Here is a 22,633-nt window from a genome sequence, read left to right on the forward strand (position 1 = left end):
GCTATACTTTGAAAGTGGGAGAAAGACTGCCCCCCACCAGCTGTCCCAACTTCATCCTTGTCTGAGAGCCGACCTCCTGGCAATTTAACTGCAGGAAATTTGCTGATTCCTCTGTTTTTACAAAGCCACCACTCCAGATAAAGTATCAATTCATCTAACAAACAACAGGCTTGATGTGAAAAGACTGAAATAATTCCAGGTTGTATTGGTGCTGCGCCTTTTTCATCTGTACCTGCTCCTAGTATGTGTGTGTATATGTGTGTGTGTGATAGTGTGTAAGGCATTGGGCGCGTAAGGCATTGATTGCGACCATCCCAAAAGGGGACAAAGTCCCATAGCGAGCGCGTTTAGCCGTGTGTTTCCCAGCACTTGCAGTGCCGAAAAACACATGGCCATTCACCGCGACTCGCTTTGAATAAGGAGTCTGAATGGGGAACGCATGACCGAGGTCGCACATAGCCCCGTTTTTTCCGCTCTCCGGAACTCCCCATTGCAGCGAGAAAGCGGGGCACGTTTTTAAATGGTGTCCCGATCTCCGAGGCCCCGAAAAGAATCCCCACCCCCCTCAGCCCGAACACAACATGGGAGGGTCCCCCTGCCCGCATCCCCCAACACCCACACCGGGCCAATCGCGCACACGCATAAATGACAGCTTGGCACCTTGACAGTCCCAACCTGGCACCTTGTTACTGCCCCTGCTCGCTGGCAGTGCTACCTGGGCACGTTGGCAGTACCATTCTGGTGCAGCGTAGCTGGGAGGATCGTGTCCATTGTGTTTAAACCTCTGAGGTAAGTGGCTGCGAATAATTAATCTTTATTTTTACACTCATAAAAGCTTGCTGCTGGATTCAATTAAATTGGGGCAAATCACTCTGGGGATAAAAAGCAGACAAATCTCTCACATAAAGGCAATTTGATCATGGAAAATAATAAGAAAAACATAAGGCGAAGTTTTCCGGCCTCCCGGCAACGTGTTTCTCGGCAACGGGAGGCAACGCACCTTTCGCTAGTGGTGGGATTCTCTTTTTCATAGAATTACATAGAATTTACAGTGCAGAAGGAGGCCATTCGGCCCATCGAGTCTGCACCGGCTCTTGGAAAGAGCACCCTACCCTAGGTCAACACCTCCACCCTATCCCCTTAACCCAGTAACCCCACCCAATGCTAAGGACAATTTGTGGACACTAAGGGCAACTTATCATGGCCAATCCACCTAACCTGCACATCTTCGGACTGTGGGAGGAAACCGGAGCACCCGGAGGAAACCCACGCACACACGGGGAGGATGTGCAGACTCCGCACAGACAGTGACCCAAGCCGGAATCGAACCTGGGACCCTGGAGCTGTGAAGCAATTGCGCTATCCACAATGCTGCCCATATTTTCCTGCTGTTATCAATGGGAATTCCCACTGAAGCCACCCCATGCCGCCTGGTGGGCGGGGCTGCGCTGCCAGTGGGACCAGAGAATTCCGGCCACAATCTTTGTGGCAGCCTCGATCAGATTGACCCTCAATCTTCTAAACTTAAGGACCAGGTTTATGCAACTTGCTGCTATAATCTAACCTCACGAACCCTGGGACAATTCAATTAGCAATCTAGCTAATTATCAACAATACAGTGGGCCTCGCTCGGCCACAGAGGGCTGGCTCCATTCCATACATCAATCATCAGACTTTCATTTTGCTGCCAGCATATTCACCACTTCCCTCCAAACTGGACAATTACTCACAGTTGATGGCAAGGCAGAAAATCTGAAAATAGCTATTGGGGAATTTATCGAATGCAAGTACAGGTGGATCTTCCTCAAGATGTCTCGCGGATTCTTAATCAGATAGGTGATCAATTCATAGTATATGAAGTGTAAGCGAGGGAACATTAGAAGGAATTAACTCGGGAAGTGATTTTTGGTCACTCAGAAACAAGCATTTTCACTGCTTCCAAGAATGTTATTGAGCATTGGGCACATATGGGCAGCACGCTAGCACAAGTGGATAGCACTGTGGCTTCACAGCGCCAGGGTCCCAGGTTCGATTCCCTGCTGTGTCACTGTCTGTGCGGAGTCTGCACGTTCTCCCCGTGTCTGCGTGGGTTTCCTCCGGGTGTTCTGGGTTCCTCCCACAGTTCAAAGACGTGCAGGTTAGGTGGATTGGCCATGATAAATTGCCCTTAGTGACCAAAAAAGGTTAGGAGGGGTTATTGGGTTACGGGGATAGGATGGAAGTGAGGACTTAAGTGGGTCGGTGCAGACTCGATGGGCTGAATGGCCTCCTTCTGCACTATATGTTCTATGTTTGATATTACTGTGGGTCCCATGGCATTTATTTTAGGAGACAACGTTATGCCAAATCACATTTTCAATTAACCAATAGAGACACATTTTGGAAACTGAAATGACAGGTTGTTTACCATTTTAACAAAATGACCGCCAATCTAAATTGACAAAATAAATTGCTACTTTAAACATTTAGCAATTCACAAACAGACTGTATAAATGAAAGATGTGCCTTCGGCTTCAACCATACTTTTCGTTGTGGTTCCAGAACTTTATCACTGATCCCAGCAGGGTATATTATTGTAGTAAGAATAGTTCTCTCTGGCAATTCAAAGTGGAATGCTTGCGGTATTGGGACAGTTTTTCCTTTCGTATATCGCTGAATGCATTGGTCCATCGCTGTTAGCTGTGCAGTAACTGCTTCCAGAAACTGATCCTGTAGCCTGTCAAAAACATCATTTTTAGTTACCATTAAAGGATACTCTAAACAACATAATTTGAAATATAGCAGAACTGGATAAGGAACATGCTTTACCTCAGACACAAAATTGTGTAGAGTTTCCCCACCAACTGATGCTCTTCTCCCCAAATAATTGCAGAGTAATTTAAATTAAACACCTTTCCACTCAGTAAACATGGAAGTAATGGTATATTTTCCTACTTTTTCTATCAAATTCACCGTATACAAATTTCACAATTCTAGCCCACTGCTAAATATCAGCTGCTGGAACATCACTGAATTTTGATCAGAGATCTACACTAAAAACTTTTATGGAGCTAATTATTAGTTAGAAAGTTCACACTTGTTATTTCAGATTTCCAGTGTTTTCCTGTTTTGTTTTTTGATTTTTTAAGAACCTCTTCTGGAACCCATTTGCAAAATGAATATCAAAAAAGGGGCAAGACTGGGTACTAAATATTACTGGATACACGGAGCTGGATTTTCATCATGGCGGCAGTAGTCGCAAATCGCGATCACAATCCCACCTCCTGCCCAACAGTACCATGGAATGACAGCAATTTCGCAGCTGACCCAAGACAAAGGTGGACAAATGCCAAGATAGGCAGGTTAAAAGGCCTACTTCCATTCACAGGAACATCAGTCCAGTTTTATAGATAAGTTTGAGATCCTAAATGATCAGCCCAGTCCCTCACTCTCTCCCTCACCCGCTCTTCATTCCTATATTTTCCATGTGCCTATTCTCTCAGCCTCATGGCCTCATACCGTCTTACTGCTGGCAGCACACAGCCTCACTGATGAAGCTCATGTCAATGGGAGGGAGCAGTTGCCCAAAGTCCCCACATTGCTGGAGGATGATGACAACTTGCAGTGGGCACAGCGCATTGTTCCTCACAGAGATACCATGAATATCTGACTCCTGTCTGCCTGAATGCAGCTCGCTTACTCTCGGTGACCAGTGTTATATCGGCGTGACGTCATGCTGGGAGTCATCTCTCCTGGTCCGTAGTTAAGTATGCCCCTGAGGTTTTTACATCGAAACATGCATAGAAAACACAAGCAGGATGAGGCCATCATGTCTCTCCTCATATGACAGTCCCGTCATCCCAGGAATCAACCTGGTAAACCTTTGCTGCACTCTCTCCATAACAAGAACATCCTTCCTCAGATAAGAACACCAAAACTGCACACAATAGTCCAGGCCCCCAATGCCTCATACAATTACTGCCGCCATCCCTATTCCTACTCAAATCCACTCGCTAAGTTGGCCACCATACCATTTGCCTTCTTTACTGCCTGCTGTACCTGCGTGCTTACTTTCAGTGACTGGTGCACGAGGACACCATGGTCTCGCTGAGTATCCACCTCTTAATTTACACCCATTCAATGAATAATCTACCTTCCTATTTTTGCTACCAGAATGGATAATCTCACATTTATCTACATTATACTGTATCTGCCATGCATATGCTCACTCACTCAACCTGTCCAAATCCCACTGACGCGTCTCTGCATCCTCCTCACAGCTCACCCTCCCACCCAACTTTATAACATCTTCAAAATTAGAGAAAATACATTTAGTTCCAAATCATTAATATAGAATTTCCTTTTGTTCCTGGGACATGGACGTAACTGGTTGCGCCAACATTAATTGCCCATCCCTAATTGCCGTTTAACTGAGTGGCTTGTAGACCATATAATAATAATAATAATAATCTTTATTGTCCTAAGTAGGCTTATATTAACACTGCAATTAAGTTATTGTGAAAAGCCCCTAGTCGGCACACTCCAGCGCCTGTTTGGGTACACTGAGGGGGAATTCAGAATGTCCAAAGTACCTAACCGCATGTCTTTCGGGACTTGTAGGAGGAAACCGGAGGAAACCCACGCAGGCATAGGGAGAAGGTGCAGACTCCACATAGACAGTAACCCAAGACGGGAATCGATCCTGGGACCCTGGAGCTGTGAAGCAACAGTGCTACCCAGTGTGCGATCGTGCTGCCCCCAATTCGTGGTCATTTAAGAGTTAACCACATTGCTGTGGGTCTGGAGTCACATGTCGGTCAGATCAGGTGAGGACGGCAGATTTCCTTCCTAAAAGGACATTGATGAATCAGATGGGTTTTTACGACAGTCGGCAATGGTTTCATGGTCATCATTAGACTTTTAATTCCAGATTTTAGTTGAATTTGTTAGGAAAATAAGGGTAGTTTTAAAGGATTTATGTTTGTATTGACAAACATTAGAAAAAAGGTATAGTTTTAAGTGGGTTTAATTTAATGTTTCTGTTATAACCCTGCATGGGACCCAGCCAGCTGGGGATAATTGTTCCATGCAGGGTTATAGCAGTTTCTGTGCCTGGAAGGGTAAAACTTACAATTAGATTTATGCTGCATAAAGGTGTTTGTAGTGTGGGAGTTGGTTAAGGTCCAACTGTGTTTCTGTTGTGCTTAGAGAGGGCTATGGCATGAAGAATAAATACACTAACAGTGGTTGCTTAGCAACTGGAGCCTCGTAAGGTAGTGAAACTTTAAAATTTCAGTTTAGCTAATTTGATTTCAGTTGGATCTAGGTAGTGAGAGAGAAGGGAGCTCTCATAGCTCTGTTAGAAGCAGTGGGCTTAGAAGGCTAGATACAGAAATAAGGGGAGTCATTAGATCCCTCCTTGCCTGATCATAGTCATCACTTTCAAATTGGTACACAGCTTTGGACTCCACTGGGAGATAACACACAGGAGGCTGGTCTAGATCATGGCTCTAATGTGCAAGGGAACACACAAGAGAGAACAAAAAAGGTAGAAATGCAAACATTATAAGAGATTCTATGGTTAGAAAGACAGACAGGCAGTTATGTAACTGTCCTACATGATGTGTTGCCTCCCTGGTGCCAGGATAAAGCACAGCACAGAGAGGGAGTTTTAACACATTATTCTTTCATGTGATGTGGACAGGTGACGTTGACAAGCCCAGTATTTGTTTCCTATCTCTAATTGCCCTTGAACTGAGTGGCTTGCCATGCCATTTCCCGAGGGCATTCCTGCCTACCCACCGATAACCTTTGAGCCCCTTGTTAATCAAGAATCCACTTAGTTTGTGCTTAAAAATATTCAAAGACTCTGCTTTCTGTGCCTTTTGAGGGAGACAGCTCCAGAGACTCATGGCCCTCTGAGAGATAACAAATTGGGCGGGATTCTCCGAGCCCCTCCGGGTGGGAGAATCGCAGGGGTGGGCATGAACCCTGCCCCCGCCGTCCTCCCAATTCTCCCGCCCCCCAAAAAACTGGCGTGGCGTGAGTTGTGCCGCCTGCCTCGGAGAATGGCAGGGTCCGACGCGACTCAATGGGCCCCGGGGCTGTCCGGATTCTCCAGCCCGCGATAGGCCGAAGTCCTGCGCGTTCTTTGCCAGTCCCACCGGCGTAAATTAGAGATGGTCCCTTTCCGGCCGGACCTGGCGATGCAGGCGGGCTCCGGGGTTCTTGGGGGGTCGCAGGGGGATCTGGCCCTGGTAGGTGCCCCCACGGTGGCCTGGCCCGCGTTCGGGGTCCACCGATCCGCGGGCGGGCCTGTGCCATGGGGGGGCACTCTTTTCCTGTGCATCAACCATGTCAGCCTCCGCCATGGCGGTGAACCCCCCCCCTGCGCATGCGCGGGGATGACATCAGCAGTCGCTGACGCTCCCGCGCATGCGCGGACCTGCGCCAGTCGGCGCAGTGCCTTTGGCCCCGGCTGGCCTTCCACGCCAGCCGGCGGGGCGCCAACAATTCCGGGGCGGGCCTAGCCCCTAAAGCTGAGGAGGATTCTGCACCTTTGGGGCAGCCCGATGCCAGAGTGATTCACGCCACTCCGTCCCGCCGGGACCCCGTGCCCCGCCGGTACGGGAGAATACCGCCCATTATCTTTATCCCTAAAAGCAAATATGTAGGCAAACCTCTGAGAAGAGCAAAACCAATAGAGCAGGAAGAATAGGAGTTTTAACTACCCCAATATTAACTTGGATAATTTTGGTAATAGTAATCATAATGCAGTTAGTTTTACTATAATCATGGAAGAGGATTGTAGCGCACAATGACTTACGAGAAAGACGAGGAGTGATGAAGTCGATTCAGGCTTTATTAAGCGAGACTTGTCCCCAGCAGTTCAGCAACAGAATGAAGCGGCGGGGAGAAGCTCGGGTTCTTATACTCCGCCTTCAGGGCGGAGCCAGGAGTCAGCAGCCAACCAGGACCCGGGATCTGTCAGCCAATAGCATCACGGCTTCACAGTCCCACATGACCCCTAATACATACCACCACATTCACCCCTTGTTAAAAAGGAACCCGGCGGGGTGGTGGTTCGCATGGTGGTAGGGGTTTACAAGGCTGGCCCTGGAAGGAAAATTTCGGACATGTTACTACAGTTTTAGCCCTACACTGGGCGATGTACAAAGTTTGCGAAACTATTTACAATATTAGCAAGAGAAAAAAAAATGTTTTTTGTTACAATACAACATTCTTGGTGTCACGCGGATGCCACGAGTCGAGCGGGCGGTCTGGTCTTCCTCGTCGATCGCCTCAGCCCCGGTGGTGGTGCAGGTGCTTGTTCAGGCGTTGTCGTCTCCGGGAGCATTTCGGTGTTTGTTCCTGTTTCACTCCTGGGCGGGCACGGGAGGAGGACCGATCCTCCCGGGAAAGGGGCGGTCGCGGGGTACGCCGGTGGTAGGGAGGGGATGATCGGTGTCGGGGGGTTGTGTGTGCTGCCGGCGGGCGCCAGGTCCCGCAGGGAGACCGTGTCCTGTCGGCCGTCGGGGTACGCCACGTAGGCGTACTGCGGGTTCGCGTGGAGAAGGTGAACCCTCTCGACCAATGGGTCCGATTTGTGCGCCCGCACATGTTTCCGGAGCAAGATGGGTCCTGGGGCCGCCAGCCAGGTCGGCAGCGACGTTCCGGAGGAGAACTTCCTGGGGAAGACAAGGAGGCGCTCATGAGGCGTTTGGTTAGTGGTGGTACACAGCAGCGACCGGATGGAGTGGAGAGCATCCGGGAGTACCTCCTGCCACCGGGAAACTGGGAGATCCCTGGACCGTAGGGCCAGCAGGACGGTCTTCCAGACCGTGCCGTTCTCCCTCTCTACTTGCCCGTTCCCCCGGGGGTTGTAGCTGGTCGTCCTGCTCGAGGCTATGCCCTTACTGAGCAGGAACTGGCGCAGCTCGTCATTCATGAAGGAGGACCCCCTGTCGCTATGGATATGCGCGGGGCAACCGAACAGTGTGAATATGGTGCCAAGGGCTTTAATGACTGTGGCCGCTGTCATGTCGGGGCAGGGGATGGCGAAGGGGAAACGAGAGTACCCGTCCACCACGTTCAGGAAGTATGCGTTGCGGTCAGTGGAGAGGAGGGGACCTTTGAAATCCAAACTGAGGCGTTCAAAGGGGCGGGAAGCCTTGATCAGGTGCGCTCTCTCCGGCCTGAAAAAGTGCGGTTTGCACTCTGCGCAGATGTGGCAGTTCCTGGTGACTGACCTCCTCCACAGAGTAGGGGAGGTTGCGGGACTTTATGAAATGGTAGAATCGAGTGACCCCCGGGTGGCAGAGGTCCTCGTGGAGGGCTTGGAGACGGTCTATTTGTGCGTTGGCACATGTGCCGCGGGATAGGGCATCGGACGGCTCGTTCCGCTTTCCGTGACGGTACAAGATCTCATAGTTGAAGGTGGAGAGCTCGATCCTCCACCTTAAGATCTTGTCATTTTTAATTTTGTCCCGCTGTGTATTATCGAACATGAAGGCTACCGACCGTTGGTCGGTGAGGAGAGTGAATCTCCTGCCGGCCAGGTAATGCCTCCAATGTCGCACAGCTTCCACTATGGCTTGGGCTTCCTTTTCCACTGAGGAGTGGCGGATTTCTGAGGCCTGGAGGGTCCGGGAGAAAAAGGCCACGGGTCTGCCCGCTTGGTTAAGGGTGGCCGCCAGAGCTACGTCGGATGCGTCGCTCTCGACCTGGAAGGGGGGGGACTCGTCGATGGCGCGCATCATGGCCTTTGCGATATCCGCTTTGATGCGGCTGAAGGCCTGGCGAGCCTCTGTCGACAGGGGGAAGGTAGTGGTCTGTATTAGCTGGCGGGCCTTGTCTGCATACTGGGGGACCCACTGGGCGTAATATGAAAAGAAACACAGTCAACGTTTCAGGGCTTTGGTGCAGTGGGGGAGGGGGAATTCCATAAGGGGGCGCATGCGTTCGGGGTCGGGGCCTATTATCCCATTGCGCACTATGTATCCCAGGATGGCCAACCGGTTTGTGCTAAAAACGCACTTTTCCTCGTTGTATGTGAGGTTAAGGGCGTTAGCGGTCTGGAGGAATTTTTGGAGGTTGGCGTCGTGGTCCTGCTGATCGTGGCCGCAGATGGTTACGTTGTCGAGATATGGGAACGTGGCCTGCAACCCGTGCTGGTCAACCATTCGGTCCATCTCCCGTTGGAAGACCGAGACCCCGTTCGTGACACCAAATGGGACCCTTAGGAAGTGGTATAGACGCCCCTCTGCCTCGAAGGCTGTGTACTTGTGGTCACCTGGGCGGATGGGGAGCTGGTGGTAGGCGGACTTGAGGTCCACGGTGGAGAAAACCTTATACTGGGCAATCCGATTTACCATGTCGGATATGCGGGGGAGAGGGTACGCATCTAGCTGTGTGTACCTGTTGATGGTCTGGCTATAGTCTATGACCATCCTTTGCTTCTCCCCGGTCTTTACTACTACCACCTGGGCTCTCCAGGGACAATTGCTGGCCTGGATTATGCCTTCCTTCAGCAACCGCTGGACTTCAGACCGAATAAATATCCGGTCCTGGGCGCTGTAACGTCTGCTCCTAGTGGCGACGGGTTTGCAATCCGGGGTGAGGTTTGCAAACAAGGACGGCGGTTCAACCTTGAGAGTTGCGAGGCCGCAGATAGTGAGTGGGGGTATTGGGCCGCCGAATTGAAATGTTAGGCTCTGCAGGTTACACTAGAAATCTAATCCCAGTAATGTGGATGCGCAGAGTTGGGGAAGGACGTAGAGCCTGTAGTTCTTAAACTCCCTCCCTTGCACCGTTAGGTTCGCGATGCAGAACCCTTTGATCTCTACGGAGTGGGATCCTGCAGCTAGGGAAATCTTTTGCGTACTTGGATGGATGGTCAGAAAACAGCGTCTTACCGTGTCTGGGTGAATAAAACTTTCAGTGCTCCCGGAGTTGATCAAGCATGATGTCTCGTGTCCGTTGATCAGCACCGTTGTTGTCGTCGTCTGGAGCGTCCGGGGCCGTGATTGATCCAGAGTCACCGAAGCCAGTCGTGGTAGTAGTGTCGCGGCGTCTTCTTTGGACCCCGTGGAGCCGTCGATGCTGGGGTCCTTTGTTGTCAACCAAGATGGTGGCGTCCATGAATCGCACGCGGCCGGCGGTGGACAAAATGGCCGCCCCCATGGATCGCACGTGGTCGGGGGTGGACAAAATGGCTGCCCCCATGAATCGCACGTGGCTGGGGTGTCACAAGATGGCGGCGCCCATCCTCCCCTCGTGGTGCCCGGGACCCAAAATGGCGGCACCCGTGGGTCGCACATGGGGCGCTGGGGGGGGGGTTGGGGAGCGTTTGGGCTATGCTGGGCTCGTTCTTCTCCGGGGATTGCGGCGACCCCCCGGGACCGGCACACTGCCGCGTAATGGCCCTTCTTGCCGCAGCTTTTACAAATAGCTGCACGGGCCGGGCAGCGCTGCCGGGGGTGTTTCGCTTGCCCGCAGAAATAGCAGCGGGCCCCCCGGGATGGTCTGGCGCTTTAACCGCGCAAGCCTGCGAGGGGGGGGTTGTCGCGACGGGGGTCCACGGAGCCCAAGGGGCTGCTGCGCGGTCGGGGCCGTAAGCGCGGGCGTTTTGCGAGGCCACATCTAGGGAAGCTGCAAGGGCCCGTGCCTCTGAGAGTCCTAGCGACTCTCTTTCTAAAAGTCTTTGGCGGATTTGGGGAGAGTTCATACCTGCCACAAAAGCATCGCGAATTAGCATGTCTGTGTGTTCCATCGCGTTCACCGGCGGGCAGCTGCAGCCCCGCCCCAAAATTAGCAGCGCGGCGTAGAATTCTTCTAGCGATTCTCCGGGACTTTGCCGTCTCGTTGCGAGTTGGTGGCGCGCATCGACCTGGTTCACGGGCCGAACGTAGATGCCCTTCAGTAATGCGAGTGCCGTCGGGAAATCCTCTGCGTCTTCTATGAGAGGGTAAATTTCCGGGCTTACCCTCGAATGCAGGACCTGCATTTTCTGGTCTTCTGTGATCCGGCCAGGGGCCGTTCGGAGGTAGCCTTCAAAACATGCTTGCCAGTGTTTAAATACTGCTGCCGAGTTCGCTGCGTGGGGGTTGATCCGCAGGCATTCCGGGGCGATCCGGAGCTCCATAGTCTTTTAAGCTCGCTTAATAAATTGTAGCGCACAATGACTTACGATAGAGACGAGGAGTGATGAAGTCGATTCAGGCTTTATTAAGCGAGACTTGTCCCCAGCAGTTCAGCAACAAAATGAAGCAGCGGGGAGAAGCTTGGGTTCTTATACTCCGCCTTCAGGGCGGAACCAGGAGTCAGCAGCCAACCAGGACCCGGGACCTGTCAGCCAATAGCATCACGGCTTCACAGTCCCACATGACCCCTAATACATACCACCACAAGGATAAAGATAAAACAGGAGTTAAAGTTCTAAATTAGGGAAAGATCGATCTTACTAAGCTGAGGAGTAATTTAACAAATGTGAACTGGAAACAATTGAAAGTATATTGGTGTCAGAGAAGTGGGAGGCTTTCAAGGAGATATTCAAGGGCAGATTGAAGGGGTTTCTGGTAAACATGTTTCCACAAAGGAAAAGGATGGGATGGCCAAGTCTCGAGCCCCTGCATTTCAAGGAACTTACAAGTTAGGTAAGTCATAAAAGAAAGAAAAGGTTATGTCAGACACTTGAAGTCAATACTACAGAAAGTCAAGAGGAATATAGAAAGTGGATGGGTGAAATAAAAGGAAATTAGGAAAGCAAAGAGAAAGCATGAAAGAATGTTGACAAGCAAAATCAAGGTGAATTCAAAGATGTTTTATTAAGAGTAAGAAAATAACTAAGGAAAAGTAGTGTCATAAAAGACCAAAATGGTAACCTATATGCCGAGGCAAAGTATGCATGTATGAATACTTTGGAGGAGGGGTGGGGGGGATTTTCCGCTTCTGATATGGGCGGCTGGGATCGGTGGTGGGAGTAGAAAATCCGACGGCAGTCCCATAATGAGATTTACATTGGCAGGATTTCCCGGAGCGATTGTCCCAGCATCTGCTAGGGTGCAGTATCAGGGGCAAGTGGCAGGGGGGGGGGGGGGGGGGGGGGGCAAGCTGTTTTCCTCGACAACTGCCACACTCTGCAAAAAAGAGAAAATTCTGCCCTTTGTTTTTGCCTTCAGGAAAGAGGGGACAATGCAGATGTTGTAGTAAAGGAGGAAGAGTGTGAAGTGTTGAATGTGATGAACATGAGAGGGGAAATATTAAAGGGAATGGCATCCGTGAAAGTGGATAACTCACCAGGGCCGGATGAAATATACCCGGAGGAAACAGCAGAGGACCTGACCTTCGTTTTCCAATCCTCGCTGGATACAGGTATGGTGTCAAGCGGATTGGTGATCTGCGACCCTTTCACCTTTACTTAAAAAGGGAACAAAGGATAGACTGAAAAATTACAGGCCACTCAGTCTGACCTTGGTAATGGGAAAATGATAGCAATCACTTCTGAGGGGCAAGATAAACTCTCGCTGAAGTTCCACTGACGAAGGAGCAGCATTCCGAAAGCTTGTGATTTCAAATAAACTTGTTGGACTTTAACACGGTGTTGTGAGAATATTTAGTTCAGCAGAGTGTTCAGTGGCTAGGGCGAATAGATTTAACACGATTGTTAGAAAGATTAAAGGGGAGATAAGGATAAACCATTCCACCAAGGTGGTTATAGAGGTCTGGAACTCACTGCCTGAAAGGGTAGGAGTGGCAGGAACCCTCAACTCATTGAAAAGTTGTCTGGGTATGCACCTAAGATCCCATAGCCTGCAGGGATACAGACCGAATGCTGGAAAGTGGGATTAGGCTGGGTGGCTTATTTCTTGTCCAGCTCAGACATGATGGGCCGAGTGGCCTCTTTCTGTACCGTAAACATTCTCTGGTTGCACAATTCTACAATGCCTGTATATAAATGCAAAGTGTGGTGAATAAGCTTGGTGTGCCATTCATGCAAATAGCCATGTGGAAATACAATAAAGTGGCAAAAATGGAAACTTGGCTTAAAAGTGGGTGATTAAATAGCCAAGGACATAAAATATGCAGAAAAAATAAGGTAGGAGGAAGGGGGGTGGAGAAGACATAAAGTTAGCACAGAGTTTCCAACAAGGGTCTCAGAATAATACCAAACAAATTGAATCAGCAAATATTTAGTTTAAGATATCATGGAGGCACTATGTTAAACTGAATATGGACGACATGATTGCACTTTTAATGTGTTAAAATTCATTTAGAAATAATTTAATACTTAGGACAATACATACTTTCCCCATGGTTCGTCTGGAGTTGCAAATACTATCACATCGATAGGGAGAGTCAGCTTGAAGTGGATACGAGACATTTTATTGCGCTGGATAACAATTCCTGTTTGTTTGGGGTCGCCAGGTGTTCGCAGTTCAAAAACAATCTGCAGGTTTATTACTTTCTGAAAGTCAAAAACAGTTATTCTAGAATTATTACAATTGGTAAAGGTTGTAACGTTTTTTCAGTTTACAGAGTAATAGAACACAAGGGCCGAAATTCTCCATAACGGCGCGATGTCCGCCGACTGGCGCCCAAAATGGTGCCAATCAGACGGGCATCGCGCCGCCCCAAAGGTGCGGAATGCTCCGCATCTTTGGGGGCCGAGCCCCAACATTGAGGGGCTAGGCCGACGCCGGAGGAATTTCCGCCCTGCCAGCTGGCGGAAACGGCCTTTGGTGCCCCGCCAGCTGGCGCGGAAATGACATTTCCGGGCGGCGCATGCGCGGGAGCGTCAGCGGCCGCTGACAGTTTCCCATGCATGCGCAGTGGAGGGAGTCTCTTCGACCTCCGCCATGGTGGAGACCGTGGCGGAGGCGGAAGGGAAAGTGTGCCCCCACGGCACAGGCCCGCCCGCGGATCGGTGGGCCCCGATTGCGGGCCAGGCCACCGTGGGGGCACCCCCCGGGGTCAGATCGCCCCGCGCCCCCCCCAGGACCCCGGAGCCCACCCACGCCGCCTTGTCCCGCCAGTAAGGTAGGTGATTTAATTTACGCCGGCGGGACAGGCAATTTATCGGCGGGACTACGGCCCATCCGGGCCGGAGAATTGAGCGGGGGGGCCCGCCAACCGGTGCGGCGCGATTCCCGCTCCCGCCGAATATCCGGTGCCGGAGACTTCGGCAACCAGCGGGGGTGGGATTCACGCTAGCCCCCGGCGATTCTCCGACCCGGCGGGGGGTCGGAGAATGTCGTCCAAAGTCCAGGATTAGAATAATAATAATCTTTATTATTGTCACAAGTAGGATTGCATTAACACTGCAATGAAGTTACTGTGAAAATCCCCATGACGCCTCACTCCGGCGCCTGTTCGGACACACTGAGGGAGAATTCAGAATGTCCAATTCACCTAGCAAGCACTTTCTGCATCTCTTATTCTCTATTCAAAGCTCAATCTTCCCCATCTGCCTGGAGTTCCCAATGATTCTATTTTTCCTCTTCATCCCCATTTTATATTGGGAATGTTCTGCTCTATCGCCTATTCTTCCTCCTGCCAGTTCATGGAACGAGTCCTGGTGATTTGCCCCTCATCATCGCTCCTGATGTTACTATTCCGGGGAATATTTCCCCCCGTGCAGTGGCGGAGAATTCCCAATTTGCACAACATTCTCAACAGAAAAACAATGGAGATTACAATGTGTGACTGACCCAGAGCCAACAGACGTCAGAATACCACGCCGCCAGGTGGGAAGTTATTGAATTAAAGTGGTTCTATTTTCAGAATTTTTCGAAGAATTGTGTTCTGTGGGTGCTTTTCAAAGAATTTTACAACTTGTCCTGGAAACCCAGCTCCTAAGATTTCTCCCCTTCCTTCTTCGTCAGTTGTTTATAATGGAGCCCGATAGGGGCGGCCAGCAAAATATGGGGCACCTTTATAGAGCAAGAGAGGCTGACCTTGTGTGAATTCCAGTGGAGAGAATAATTCAGATTTGTAAGAAAGAAAAGGCAAACAGATTTCAGTAAATCTGCCCTTTCAGCATTTGCTCATATTAAGATGAATATTGCTTTCTCTGGACTCATCAGTAGCACCATCATTAGCACTGCTGCCTCACAGCTCAAGGGACCCGGGTTCAATTCTGGCCTTGGATGGAGTTTGCACTTTTTCCCTGTGTCTGGGTGGGTTTCCTCCAGGTGCTCCAGTTTCCTCGCACATTCCACCGATGTGCAGGTTAGATGGATTGACCATGCTACAAATTGACCCTTAGTGTCCAAAGATAGTCAGGTGGGGTTACGGGGATCGAACGGGACCTGGGGGGGATGCTCTTTCAGAGAGTTGATGCCGATTCAATGGGCTAAATGGCCTCTTTCTGCACTGCAGGGATTTTATGGAAAGAAATAATAAACTATAAATCAGATTTATCGTTATTAGTATGCAATCCAAAACAGTCTTCCCAATTGTTCACCAGAAATAAGTGAGATCCTGACAACTTTTTGATACATGGAAAAGTAGAAAATAGGGGGAGTAGGCCTTTTAGCCTCCTCCAGCCTCCTTCATCATCCAGTGTGGCTTTGGCTGATCCTCTATCTCAACGACATACTTCCGCTCTCTTCCCATACTGCTGGACATCCCAGGAGTTCAGAAATCTATCTATTTCCTTCTTAAATATATTCTGTGATTTGGCTTCCACAGCATTCTGTGGTTGGGAATTCCACAGGTTCACCACCCTCTAAGTAAAGAGATCATCCTCATACCTGTCCTAGATATCCTATTTGTACCCTGAGGAGGTGACCCCCCTTGTTCTAGAGCTTCCAGTCAGAGGAAACAACATCTCTGCATCTAGTCTGTCCCACCCTGTCAGAATGTTATACTTTTCAGTGAGATTCCCTCTCTTTATTCTAAACTCCAATGAATATAGGCCCAGTCGACCCAATCTCGCCTCATACAATAATCCAGCCATCCCAGGAATTAATCTGGTGACCTTTCACCGTACTCTGTCTATGGCAAGTACATCCTTTCTTAGGTAAGGGGACCAAAACTGCACACAATACCCCAGGTATGGTCTCACCAAGGCCCTGTCAATCTGTCGTAAGACATCCATGCTGCTGAACTCAAGTCCTCGTGCAATGAAGGCTAACATACCATTTGCCTTCCTAACTACTCACTGCACCTGCATGCTTGCTTTCAGTGACCAGTGTACAAGGACATCTAGGTCCATCATCCACATTTCCCAATTTACCATTATTTAAATAATACTCTTTCATTCTGTTTTTCCTACAAAAGTGGATAACTTCACACTTATCCACATTATACTTGTCTAAATTGGCAGAAGCCTCTTTACATCTTTCTCACCACTTATATTCCCACATCAAGGAGTCCCAGCTAAACTGGAGTCAATGGGAATCAGGGAGAAAACTCTCCGCTGGTTGGAGTCATACCTGGCACAAAGGAAGATGGTTGTGGTGGTTGCAGGTCAGTCATCTTAGCTCCAGGATATCACTGCAGGAGCTCCTCAGGGCAGTGTCCTAGGCCCAACCATCTTCAGCTGCTTCATCAATGACCTCCCTTCCATCATAAGCTCAGAAGTGGGGATGTTTGCGGATGACTGCACAATATTCAGCACCATTCGCGACTCCTCAGATAATGAAACAGTCCATGTCCAAATGCAGCAAGACCTGGACAATATCCAGGCTTGGGCTGACAAGTGACAAGTTACATTCGCGCCGCACAAGTGTCAGGCAATGACCATCTCATACAAGAGGGGATCTAACCATCGCCCCATGACATTCAATGGCAATACCATTGCTGAATCCCCCACAATCAACATCCAGGGGGTTACCATTGATCAGAAACTGAACTGGACTAGCCATATTAATACTGCAGCCTACCAGCGCAGGCCAAAGGCTAGGAATCCTACAGCGAGTAACTCACCTCCTGACCCCCAAAAGCATTTCTACCATCTACAAGGCACATGTTAGGAGAGTAATGGAATCCTCTCACTTGCCTGGATGAGTGCAGCTCCATCAACAGTCAAGAAACTTGACACCATCCAGGACAAAGCAGCCCACTTGATTGCTCCTCCTACGACAACCATTATTCAAACCCTCCACCACCGACGAACACTGGCAGCCATGTGTACCATTTCCAAGATGCACTGCAGTAACTCACCAAGGTTCCTTAGACAGCACCTTCCAAATCCACGACCACTACCTTCTAAAAGGACAGGAGCAGCAGATACCTGGGAACCCCACCACCTGGAGGTTCCCCGCCAAGTCACTCACCACCTTGACTTGGAAATATATCGCCGTTTCTTCGCTGTTGCTGGGGCAAAATCCTGGATCTCCCTCCCTAACAGCACAGTGGGTGTACCTACACCTGAAGGACTGCAGCGGTTCAAGAAGGCAACTCGCCATCTTCTGAAGGGAAACTATGGGTGGGCAATAAATGCTGGCCTAACCAGCGATACCCGCATCCCAGAAATGAATTTTTAAAAAGTTTTGTGTCATCAGCAAACTTGGAAATGTTACATATGGTTTTTTCAACCAAATCATTGTGAATAGCTGGGGCCTAAGAACCAATCCCTCACTAGTCACTGCCTGCTCATTTATTTCTACTATCTGTTTCCTGTCTGCTAACCAATTTGCAATTCATGACAATATATTCTTCCCAATTTCACACGCTTTAATTTTGCACACTGACCTCTTATGCGGGACTTGTATCAAAATCTTTCTGAAAATCCAAATACATCACATCCACTGGTTCCTCCTTATCTATTCTATTAGTAACATCCTGAAAAAACTCCAATTGGTTTGTCAAACATGATTTCCATGTTGACTTTGTCTAAACCCGTTGCTAGTTTCCAGGGCTGGGATGCTGTGCTGCCGTTTGCAATGCGTAAAGCGTAAATTGTGACGGGGTGCAAAATATCGCAATGGACCAAAAACAAGAATTATGCTGATGGGATTTCCAGAGAATTTGTTCCCACCTACCCACCAATGACGAACAGGGTTCTCTCTATGCACTGTCAGGAACCCAATTTGTGTTCAATAACATATTATTCTTGGGCAGTAATCCTACACATCAGGCCAATGCCATTCATGAAAGGATTTGTAAAAACGGGAACCTGGTGAGCTCACCTCTGACTTGAGTTCAGAGGTTAGAGCACAGTGTGCCATGGGCCACTACTGAGGAACTGAGGATCGAGGGCACTTGCAAATTTGAGGGAGCACCGGCATTGGGTCTCAGGTTTGAGAGGGGCACTGGCATTGGAACCTGAGGTTGAGTGGGGCATTAGCATTGGGTCTCGGGGTTGAGAAGGGTGTTGGCATTGGGTCTTGGGGTAGATAGGTCACATCATTGTGTCTCAGGGTTGAGGGGGCACTGTAATTGGGTCTCAGGGTTGAGGGGGCACTGTAATTGGGGCTCAGGGTTGAGAGGGACACTGGCAATGGGTCTTGGGATTGACGGGGAACTGGAATTGGGGCTCAGGGTTGAGGGGGCACTGGAATTGGGACTCATGGTTGAGAGAGGCACTGGAATTGGGTCTCAGGGTTGAGGGGCACTGGAATTGGGGCTCAGGGTTGAGAGAGGCACTGGAATTGGGTCTCATGGTTGAGGGGCACTGGAATTGGGGCTCAGGGTTGAGAGAGGCACTGGAATTGGGTCTCAGGGTTGAGGGGCACTGGAATTGGGGCTCAGGGTTGAGAGAGGCACTGGAATTGGGTCTCAGGGTTGAGGGGCACTGGAATTGGGGCTCAGGGTTGAGAGAGGCACTGGAATTGGGTCTCAGGGTTGAGGGGCACTGGAATTGGGACTCAGGGTTGAGAGGCACTGGAATTGGGGCTCAGGGTTGAGGGGCACTGGAATTGGGGCTCAGGGATGAGAGAGGCACTGGAATTAGGGCTCAGGGTTGAGAGAGGTACTGGAATTGGGGCTCAGGGTTGAGAGAGGTACTGAAATTGGGGCTCAGGGTTGAGGGGCACTGGAATTGGGTCTCAGGGTTGAGGGGGCACTGGAATAGGGGCTCAGGGTTGAGAGGGGCACTGGCAGTGAGTCTTGGGATTGAGGGGGCACTGGAATTAGGGCTCAGGGTTGAGGGGGCACTGGAATTGGGGCTCACGGTTGAGAGGGGCACTGGAATTGCGTCTCGGGCATTGGATCTCAGGGTTGAGGGGGCACTGTAATTGGGTATTGGGGTTGAGAGGGCACTGGAATTGGGTCTTGGGGTTGAGGGGTCACTGAAATTGGGGCTCAGGGTTGAGGGGGCACTGGAATTGGGTCTCAGGGTTGAGGGGGAACTGGAATTGGGGCTCAGGGTTGAGAGAGGCACTGGAATTGGGGCTCAGGGTTGAAGGGCACTGGAATTGGGTCTCAGGGTTGAGGGGGCACTGGAATTGAGGCTCAGGGTTGAGAGGGGCATTGGAAATGGGTCTTGGGATTGAGGGGGCACTGGAATTAGGGCTCAGGGTTGAGGGGGAACTGGAATTGGGGCTCACGGTTGAGAGGGGCACTGGAATTGCGTCTCGGGCATTGGATCTCAGGGTTGAGGGGGCACTGTAATTGGGTATTGGGGTTGAGAGGGCACTGGAATTGGGTCTTGGGGTTGAGGGGTCACTGGAATTGAGGCTCAGGATCGAGGGGGCACTGGAATTCGGGCTCACGGATGAGGGGGCACTGGGATTGGGTTTTTGGTTGAGGGGGCACTGGAATTGGGGCTCAGATTTGAGTGGGCTCTGCAATTGGGGCTCAGGGTTGAGGGGGCACTGGAACTGGGGTCAGGGTTGAGAGAGGCACTGGAATTGGATCTTGGGCATGAGGTGGCACTGGAATTGGGTCTCACAGTTGAGGCGGCACTGGAACTGTGTCTCAGGGTTGAGAGGGACACTTGCAATGGGTTTTTGGTTGAGGGGGCACTGGAATTGGGCTCAGGGTTGAGAGGAGCACTGGAATCCGGGCTCAGGATTGAGAGGGGCACTGGAACTGGGGTCAGGGTTGAGAGAGGCACTGGAATCCGGGCTCAGGGTTGAGAGGGGCACTGGAACTAGGGTCACGGTTGAGAGAGGCACTGGAATTGGGTCTTGGGCATGAGGTGTCACTGGAATTGGGTGTCACAGTTGAGGGGGCACTGGAACGCGTCTCAGGGTTGAGAGGGACACTTGCAATGGGTTTTTGGTTAAGGGGGCACTGGAATTGGGGATCAGTTGAGTGGGGCACTGGAATTGGGTCTCAGGCATGAGGGGACACTGGCATTGGGTCCCAGGGTTGGAGGGGTACTGGAAATGGGTCTTGGGGTTTAGGGGGCATTGGAATTGAGGCTCAGGGTTGAGGCTCACTGGAATTGAGTCTCAGGGTTGAGGGGGCACTGGAATTGGGGCTCAGGGTGAGGGGGCACTGGAATTGGATCTCAGGGTTAAGGGGGCACTGACATTGGGTCCCAGGGTTTGGAGGGGTACTGGAAATGGGTCTTGGGGTTTAGGGGGCACTGGAATTCAGGCTCAGGGTTGAGGGGCAACTGGAATTGGGGCTCAGGGTTGAGAGGGGCACTGGAATTGGATCTCAGGGTTGAGGGGGCACTGGAATTGGGTCTTGGGGTTGAGGGGTCACTGGAATTGGGGCTCAGGGTTGAGGGGGCACTGGAATTGGGGCTCAGGGTTGAGAGAGGCACTGGAATTGGGGCTCAGGGTTGAAGGGCACTGGAATTGGGTCTCAGGGTTGAGGGGGAACTGGAATTGGGTCTCAGGGCTGAGAGGGGCACTGGCAATGGGTCTTGGGATTGAGGGGGCACTGGGATTAGGGCTCAGGGTTGAGGGGGCACTGGAATTGGGGCTCACGGTTGAGAGGGGCACTGGAATTGCGTCTCGGGCATTGGATCTCAGGATTGAGGGGGCACTGTAATTGGGTATTGGGGTTGAGAGGGCACTGGAATTGGGTCTTGGGGTTGAAGGGTCACTGGAATTGAGGCTCAGGATTGAGGGGGCACTGGAATTCGGGCTCACGGATGAGGGGGCACTGGAATTGGGTTTTTGGTTGAGGAGGCACTGGAATTGGGGCTCAGGTTTGAGGGGGCACTGCAATTGGGGCTCAGGGTTGAGGGGGCACTGGAACTGGGGTCAGGGTTGAGAGAGGCACTGGGATTGGATCTTGGGCATGAGGTGGCACTGGAATTGGGTCACACAGTTGAGGGGGAACTGGAACTGTGTCTCAGGGTTGAGAGGGACACTTGCAATGAGTTTTTGGTTGAGGGGGCACTGGAATTGGGCTCAGGGTTGAGAGGAGCACTGAAATCCAGGCTCAGGGTTGAGAGAGGCACTGGAACTGGGGTCAGGGTTGAGAGAGGCACTGGAATCCGAGCTCAGGTTGAGAGGGGCACTGGAACTAGGATCAGGGTTGAGAGAGGCACTGGAATTGGGTCTCACAGTTGAGGGGGCACTGGAACTGCGTCTCAGGGTTGAGAGGGACACTTGCAATGGGTTTTTGGTTGAGGGGGCACTGGAATTAGAGATCAGTGTTGAGTGGGGCACTGGAATTGGGTCTCAGGCATGAGGGGGCACTGGCATTGGGTCCCAGGGTTTGGAGGGGTACTGGAAATGGGTCTCGGGGTTTAGGGGGCACTGGAATTGAGGCTCAGGGTTGAGGGTCACTGGAATTGGGTCTCAGGGTTGAGGGGGCACTGGAATTGGTGCTCAGGGTTGAGGGGGCACTGGACTTGGGTCTCAGGGTTAAGGGGGCGCTGACATTGGGTCCCAGGGTTTGGAGGGGTACTGGAAATGGGTCTTGGGGTTTAGGGGGCACTGGAATTGAGTCTCAGGGTTGAGGGTCACTGGAATTGGGGCTCAGGGTTGAGGGGGCACTGGAATTGTGGCTCAGAGTTGAGATGGGCCCTGAAATTGGGTCTTGGGCATGAGGGGGCACTGGCATTGGGTCTTGGCGGCACTGTAATAGGTGCTTGGGGTTGAGGGCGCACTGGAATTGCGACTCGGGCATGAGGGGGCACTGGCATTGGGTCTCAGGGTTGAGAGAAGCACTGGCATTGGGTCTTGGGGTTGGGGGGCACTGTATTAGGGGCTCGGGTTGAGCAGGGACTGCAATTGGGTCATGGGCTTGAGAGGGGCACTGGCATTGGACCGCGGGATATCATCAACAGAAAGGGGGAGGAGTTGTCCCCTGAAGCAGGGAGGACTGATCGCTCAAGCATTCTTGGGAGGGTCCTGACAGTGGGGAAGGGAAGCCTGGTCTTGTGTGTTGGGTAGGTGTCTAATACACTCAGACTAGAATTCACTTATGTGCATGATGCATGATCAATGACCACTAAAGCGAGGTTGTAGTCCAACTGAAGGCTTTAATAAGCTAGATGTTTCCCCCAGCAGCTCAGGTACAGAATGAGGGCTGCTGGGGCGGCACGGGTTCTTATACCCCGCCTATCAGGGCGGAGCTATCATACACTCTAACCAGTAGCAAGCATACAGTTTCCACCAATGGTGCTTTAGTCTATCAGGTACCGTAATACCTATAATACCACATTCAACCCCTGTTAAAAAAAGAGTCCGGCGGGGGTGGTGGCCAGAAACTACAAAAGATAACAACATGGTATAATTAGTTATGGAGGTACCGTAATACCTCCATACAGTGTTTAGTAACTATTTACAAGTCTGGTAGC

The 22,633-nt window shown here is 50.9% G+C and overlaps 1 protein-coding gene across 1 annotated transcript in view; it reads right to left on the reverse strand.

The window, feature by feature from the left end:
- LOC140429986 (ufm1-specific protease 2-like) overlaps nucleotides 1–22,633 on the reverse strand; it is a 116,369-nt gene that overhangs the window by 39,184 nt on the left and 54,552 nt on the right. Inside the window, exons 5-6 of the mRNA XM_072517562.1 lie at nucleotides 13,284–13,444; nucleotides 2,524–2,716 (exon numbers count right to left, since the gene is read on the reverse strand). Of these exons, the coding sequence (XP_072373663.1) occupies nucleotides 2,524–2,716; nucleotides 13,284–13,444 (354 nt within the window). The remainder of the gene's footprint in view (nucleotides 1–2,523; nucleotides 2,717–13,283; nucleotides 13,445–22,633) is intronic.

The sequence above is a fragment of the Scyliorhinus torazame genome, chromosome 9 (genome assembly GCF_047496885.1).
Source record: "Scyliorhinus torazame isolate Kashiwa2021f chromosome 9, sScyTor2.1, whole genome shotgun sequence".
Lineage (NCBI taxonomy): Eukaryota > Metazoa > Chordata > Chondrichthyes > Carcharhiniformes > Scyliorhinidae > Scyliorhinus > Scyliorhinus torazame.